We start from the raw sequence: 7,202 nt of genomic DNA, 5'->3' as shown, positions 1-7,202 counted from the left end.
GAGCCTTCTCAAATTGGGGCATTCATGAATTTTCAATTCTTCCAAGACAGGGAATTTTATTGAATCATGGAGTGATAGTAGTACCCCTCGACATACAGTTGAGAAGTTTGGCAATGAAAACAATCCAAGAGACCTTAATCGAGGAAACACCACCGCCACCATCTTACCCTCCTCTTCTCCGCCTTCATTCTTCATAACTATTTCCTCTAAATCATTGCAATAACCAATTGAAATTTCTTCTAATTGTGGGAGACCCTGAGCCATACTCATTTGAAATATGTGCTTCAAATTGGAACATCTCTCAACATATAGGATCCTTAGGCTCTCCAGGGTCCCCTTTTGAAAAGTTCTATGGCAGATTTTCCTTAAGCTCTGTAAGTTATCTAATCTTAATTCTTCCAACCTGTTGAATGCGAGTATAGGGGCCGGGACAACCCCTTCTTCTACCTGATGATGATCAGCAATTAAAATATGCTCCACATCCTCGCATGATTCAACTCTGAGATATCGCAAGTTGTTTAGATCACTCCTCCATCCACTAAGTTGTGGATAAATGGACTTTGGACCATGACACCGATTGAGAATTAGACGCTGTGTTCGTCCCAACAACACCTTAACCCAATTGGAAAGTTTGTTAGGGATTTTTATTTCTCAAAATAACAGCGTAGCTTCATAATTACCTTCAATGGGGATAATATAAGAACTCCAAGCTACAGTCCTCCGCATCGGAATGAATGAGCACCCAATATAAAAATGGGTCAAGTTTTGTGCACCCAATTGTAATGAGATGGTGGTATTGGAACTCATGAGGCATTCTATGTTTGATACCACTAATTCAACCCTTGTCAAACGAGCCAAGGATGCCACCTCAGACAAACAAGCCTTACTACTACTACAACTACTACCATCTTTTTTTGATCCTTCATCGACCTCCCACCCATCAAAGCTTTGCAATACATGGAGTTCTTCTAAGCGAGATAACTTGGACAAGATTTTTGGGGGAATAATCAACCTAGAGTTTCTTGACAAATCCAAGGACTTTAGATTTGTCAAGCCCCCTATTTCTTTTGGCAAGGTCCTTAATCCGAGGGAGCTACTTAGGTTGAGTATTTCAAGTTTCTTCATGTTCCCAAGTGCTGACAAATCTAAAGAAGACTTAACTATATTTAGATGTAACACTCGAAGCTGCTCCGTTAACCATGAGAATGACGATGGTATTGAAACAATATCTGTGTTTCGGAGATCTAGAACTTTGAGTGATTTCATACCCTCAAAACATCCATCAAGGATTTCCCTCAAAGATCGATTATCCCGTAATGATATGGTCCCGAGTTGGGAGCAATAACTCATCTGTTCGGGGAACTTATTGATTTTGTTTTGCATTAGCGAGAGTCGCTTGCAATTTCTTAGGTTCTCCATATTTGGCCACTCCTCCAGTCCTCTTCCAGCTTTTACAACAAAGCCATGTTGATCTTCCTGTGATGCAATCCAAATGGCGACATCTCGAATGATATCGTGCATCCTAACACATCCATTTCTTCTACGATCCTCAACATTTAACAACAAACTTGACCGCTTAAGTGTGTCCAACACCGTATGCAACCTATTTCTGGCTTCATTTATGTTTTCAATTGCTTCAAATATATCCTCAGCCCACACATAAGGAAGCAAATCTTCCTAAAAAATAATGAAGTCTTCAGGAAATAAACAACAAAGCAAGAAGCAACGCTTTGTTTCCTCGCTTTCAAGATAATCATAACTCAATTTTATGCAGGAGAATACTTGTTTTTGCATACCTAGAATTCTCGATGGGATTGACCTCTTCAGTTGGGCAAGTGCATCAACCCATATGGTCCGGTCCTTATTTCGTAGTGCCTTTCCAACTGTAACAAGTGCCACCGGCAAACCCCCACATTCTTTAACAACTTCCCTGGCCACTTCATTCAGCTCTGAGGAGTTCACTCGATCACCACCTACGCTCATTCCAAATAGCTTCCATGCATCTGCTTCCTCTAATAACATCACTTCAACATTGTATTGGGTGCTCATTTGATCGCACACTTCTAAGAATCTTGTTGTGATAATGACGTTGCAATTGCATCTTCTTCCATCGTTGCCGCCAATTATGTCGCCGATCACTCTGTCTCCACAAGGAATGCCAACCTTCGTTAATTTCAATGGGTTCCATAGATCGTCCAAGATTATGAGGATTCGTTCCTCTTGCTCAATTCTCGCCGATAAACGTCTTGCTCTTACCGATTCGGCTTCTTCCTCGATTTTGAACCCCAAGTTCTCTCCAATTTCATCTTGAATCTTCTTCAAAATAAGGTTTTGAGACACGGTGACCATCACAACCTGATCAAAAAACCCTTCTTTTTTCAGTTTCTTTGCCAATTCATTCATCATGGTCGTCTTACCGACCCCACCCATCCCATAAACTCCGATGAAGTTGAACTTCTTGTCCTCCAACGCTTCCATAATTTGCTCCATCGCCAACTTAGTGGGCTCAAAAACTTGGAAATCAAGCATTGAAGACATGGATTCTATGCCAAGAGGAGGTGGAGGAGGAATTGACACAGAGCCATCAAATTGGGCTTCTTCCCTTAGGAGATTAATGACTACATCGGTCTTCCTTTTTGCTTCTTTGCCCACATGATAATGAGCACGGCCACAGTCCCATTGGAAGCAACATCCCTTGTTCTCTTGAAGTAGTACTATGGCGGCATCAACTCCATCTAACCAACTTCGTACTTCTCTCTGTGTGGCATCAACTGCATCTAATCAACTTCTTACCATTTCTTTGATCACTTGTCCTCGGCTTCGATCGACATCAACGGACTGCCCAACATCTGTTCTCAGTTTTTCAAGTTTATTCATTTGCTCTCGAAGCTCATTAATGTTTCTCTTGTAGTGAACAAGATAACCAAGATGGCGCCGACAAAGAGGAATCACAGCCTTGACCAATTCAGTAATAGGTCCAACAACAACTGACAATGCGGCGACAACTGCCATTGTGGTGATCAGTGATTCAAATCAGACCTCCTTGCAAATGAAAAACAGAGCAATAGACTTCAATTTGGAGTGGAGAAGAGTAACAAGTTTTCCTTCTTCACATATGCATCCAACGGACATCCAAACTTTCCTTTCGAAAAAGTAAAAGTGCAATGAATGATTAAAGGTATCAAAACAAACTAAAGTCTTTCAATTATTAATTGGAAAAATGCTTCAAATCAAAACTAAAGTCTTTCAATTCCCATGGTGGAGGCCTGGAGAGTCCCAAATCACATGTTAGGGTCCCGTAGCCTCAATTATTCAAACCCATAAAGCTACTTTTTCAAATGAAAACCCAGAACATGGTGTACATCTGTCTTTCACTAATAACTAATAAATAAATTTTGTGTGAATACCATCATCCACCACTAAACCTAGTACCTAGGCAGTCTGCTGGCAGCCAAGGAAATGGGATCTAAAGAGATATTTTAAAAAAAATTTAAAGACTATATGAGTATTTCGATAAAATTTTTATACAGGGTTTTACTATAAATATGTAGAGGGTTTTTTTATCTATAACGAAAATCTGAGAGAAGTGTGAGAACGAGAGACTATTATATGTAACCCTATTCTCTTTTTTTTTTTTTATAACAATGTAACCCTATTCTCCCTTGATAGTAAAATAGATTTCATCTCATCATGGACATAAATAATCTTGTAGTACCACTTAAATCCTTGTATTTATTGTATAAATAATACTAATAAGTAGGGTAAATTTCATGTCACCCCCTGGTTTTCAAATGAAACTTAGATCACCCCCTGGTTTTTGAAAAAACTCAAATAACCCCTGGTTTAGACCCTAATATGATAAATTAGTCCCTACCGTTAGTTTTATGCTGTTAAATGATAGCAGTCAGTTAAATAAATTTAAATCCCCAAACTACCCTTGACCAATATTGAAGATGAAGGAAGAGTAGTATTATAAATTTAATTTTAATGTTTTAGTATAAGGGTAAAATAGTCCTTTTACATCAATAACTAACAGCAGATTAACATTGTTACTATAAAGGGGGTGATTTGGATTTTTTTCAAAAACCAAGGAATTATCTGAGTTTCGTTAAAAAATAAGGGGTGACATGTAATTTATCCTAATAAATAAATTGTCATAAATTTCAGTTCGAGAAAACATGCTTACAGTTACCAAAAATCCTTGGATACCTTTTTTTCATCTTTTCAACTGTTATTCAACTCCCAAAAAAAACTGAAGCACATGTAGGTGAGAAAGCTTAATTAGCAAAAGCTTTGCAACTATAGGGGGAAAAAAAGGAGAGACATTCCAGAAAGTTTTCCTCCACCATTTGAACATGCATCTTTTTAATGGCATCCAAAGTTGCTTTTAAAAAATCATCGACAGCAATGAATGGATCTGGCGGCAATGCGGCATAGTTAAAAAAAAAAAAAAAAAAAAAAAAGGAAGAATTCCAAACCTCATAGGATCATACCAAAAACAAAGAAAAAGATGTCACCCGGGGTTGGTTTTTAAATGGAAGAAGTGGATTTCGAAATTGCATACCAAAAACAAAGAAAAAGATGCTGCGATGAAGGTAAGGTTGTCAATTGGTTCGGTTTAAATTTTTTTGATTCGATTCTGGATACAATAAATACAAATCGAAATGGAATAGATTTTTGGGTAAATTACACGTCACCCCTTGGTTTGTAAATAAAACTCAAATCACCTTCTAATTTTTTAAAATACTTAAATCACCCCCTGTATTAGACCCCAATGTAACAAGTTAGTCCCTACCGTTAGTTTTATATTATTAAGTGATGATGTCAGCTAGTTAAATAAATTTAAATTTCTAAACTATCCTTGAAGATGAAGGAAGGGTAGAATTATAAATTCAATTTTAATGTTTTAGTACAAGGGTAAAATAGTCCTTTCACACCAATAACTAACAGCAGACTAACACCGTTACTGTAGAGGGGGACATATGAGTATTTTAAAAAACCAGGAGGTGATTTGAGTTTCGTTTGAAAACCAGAGGGTGATGTGTAATTTACCCTAAATTTAAAAAAAAACATGATTTAGATTTTATATGATTGTGAAATGCCGAGTCAAACTATTTGATTCATATGTAGTTTTTTTGTTTAGATTTGTTTTATTCGGTTTCGGTTGCAGTATTCGGATTATTTAGATTTGAATTGGAACAAATTGACAGCTTTAAAATCGAAAGTGAACCGAATTAAATTTCATTTGGCTTTAAATGACTAGCTTGAGTTCGTTTCTAAATTGACACACCCTTATATGAAGGGATTCTCCTTCACCGTGGATGGAGGAAAATTGTTCTCAAGGAAACCAAGTATGAATTCCTCTACACATACTTGCATGCTGCACGTTCAGTCAGGGGACTACAAGTGTCTTAGTCACAACCATTTAGGTGCATAGAGGAGTAATGGGATACTTGGCATTCCCAGACCATATGTGCAGCTTGTGCATATATAGGCAAAGGATTCAATTTAGAAAATTTTCTCCTCCTAGCTTCTTATAATTATCTCTACAAGCCCAACTTCGTTTCACAAGTAGGAAACTTGGTCTTTGTCTACCTCATACGTGTTTGATCGAAACCTTCTTTCTACCTATTCATGCCATAAAATATGATAAGACTTAGGCAACTTGTTCAATTAAGGGCCTCTTGGTAGAATTCTTAATTTTGTGGATGTTCTTCCCTCATTGGACTATAAAATGCTCTTGATATACTTAAATTTAGCTATCCAATGATATCATGCTATGTCATCGTTGCTATGAACAGTCTAGTGGATAAAGGGCCCATCGGGCCATGCTCCAACCGACCCGGAACCCAAAATCTAGTTATGCATAATCCACTGTGGGGGATTAACTGATCCCACACCTGATAAGCCGTTGGCAGTTATCACTACACTCCAATAAGGACTGCTCACGATTCCTACTAATCAGGAATCATTCATTCTCCCAAAAAAACTCCACTATTGACTCTCCTACCATGGATAGAAAACTCATTTAACGAGACTCTCCACTATCATCTCTAATTACAGTCTACATTATATATACTCATGTATAAGGTTAACAAACTCATCTTGAATACTACTGTTTTTATCTACTGCTAAAGAAACCACTTAAGCATCGGAGAGTCCCCCGCCAGAGAAGGCCGGCTCTCTCGTTCTTATTCTGTTCTTCTGTGTAGGCTAGCTCGCAAGAGAATCACCTTGATAGTTTCTTGGCGCAACGGCTCCTTGGAGAAGGCCCTTTTGACACCCATAATGTGTTTTTTTTTTAAAATTTTTTAATGAAACACAAGAAAAACACTAAACTCATAACAAGTTCATGTATACATCAGTCTCATATAAGTATTCAACAAATCATGCAAAGCCTTAAGAGCCAGCCTCTGAAAAAACTTAACAACCTCACTATCTTGCAAAACACAAAAAACCAAATCCGTTGAAAATGAAGATAGTGATAAAAATTCTGTGAAAGATTGTAAGGGCCATACGTCTCTGATGGACTCCTGAAGCATCCCTCCAAACACTGCATGTTAGTCCAAATCTCAATTACTTTCCTTCCCATGGAAGTAGACCTTTGTAGTCATTGAAGAATACCCCATGCGGCTGCCTCCTTAAGTTTCCCTGGCTACCATAAAATCCAATCAATCAAAATAAAATAACCCTGAAACAAAATGTCATAAGCCCATCCTGTATCGATGAATGGTTGATTAGAAACTCCTGCGCATATCAATATGAGATAATTCAAAATGGGCAAAGGTGCCACACAGTTAGGTTTAAGAACAAGCTCATTTAAATTAGGCAACAAAAAAAGAAGGGAAACTTCAAATCAACAATCCATCCATTAACATTCTTAATGATCAATAATGATTAATTTTAAAATGAGCGGTCACAATTTGGTTCGTATGAAACCAAATGAAATAACAAGTAATCATAACGACATAGAAAAACCATTGGAACTCTGGTAAAGACAAGGATATAGATTCAAAGAAGGTTGAAAGAGAAGACAAGCAACGAAGATGTAGAAATCAAATCAGTTCTCAAACCTAAAGGGTCGACAACCCATATTCTTTTAGACCCTCCAAAAATTTTTTTTAACTTTGGATGACGCTTTTATTTCCCAAAAAAAAAAAAAAAATGCCACTACCGAGAAGATTTTCAACATGTTTCACAAT

At 37.4% G+C, this 7,202-nt stretch overlaps 1 protein-coding gene across 1 annotated transcript; it reads right to left on the bottom strand.

Annotated features, from left to right (window-relative positions):
* Positions 1 to 651: 651 nt before the first annotated feature.
* Positions 652 to 3,012, bottom strand: LOC122650413 (disease resistance protein At4g27190-like). Its single transcript, XM_043843831.1, has 3 exons — positions 2,794 to 3,012; positions 1,783 to 2,757; positions 652 to 1,677 (listed from the first exon to the last, which is right to left on the bottom strand). Exons 1-3 carry the CDS (start codon positions 3,010 to 3,012, stop codon positions 652 to 654), a joined length of 2,220 nt encoding a protein of 739 aa, XP_043699766.1.
* Positions 3,013 to 7,202: the final 4,190 nt, after the last annotated feature.

The sequence above is a fragment of the Telopea speciosissima genome, chromosome 2, assembly GCF_018873765.1.
Source record: "Telopea speciosissima isolate NSW1024214 ecotype Mountain lineage chromosome 2, Tspe_v1, whole genome shotgun sequence".
Taxonomy (NCBI): domain Eukaryota; kingdom Viridiplantae; phylum Streptophyta; class Magnoliopsida; order Proteales; family Proteaceae; genus Telopea; species Telopea speciosissima.
This window is presented reverse-complemented; position numbering and strand designations above follow the sequence as displayed.

What these genes read in the sequence shown, in the direction of transcription:
- LOC122650413 (XM_043843831.1), bottom strand. Translation starts at nt 3,012, where the DNA reads ATGGCAGTTGTCGCCGCATTGTCAGTTGTTGTTGGACCTATTACTGAA. An exon ending in GACAAGTGATCAAAGAAATG is followed by an intron (nt 2,758 to 2,793) that starts GTAAGAAGTTGA and finishes GATGCCACACAG; the next exon opens with AGAGAAGTACGAAGTTGGTT. An exon ending in TTCTAGGTATGCAAAAACAA is followed by an intron (nt 1,678 to 1,782) that starts GTATTCTCCTGC and finishes ATTATTTTTTAG; the next exon opens with GAAGATTTGCTTCCTTATGT.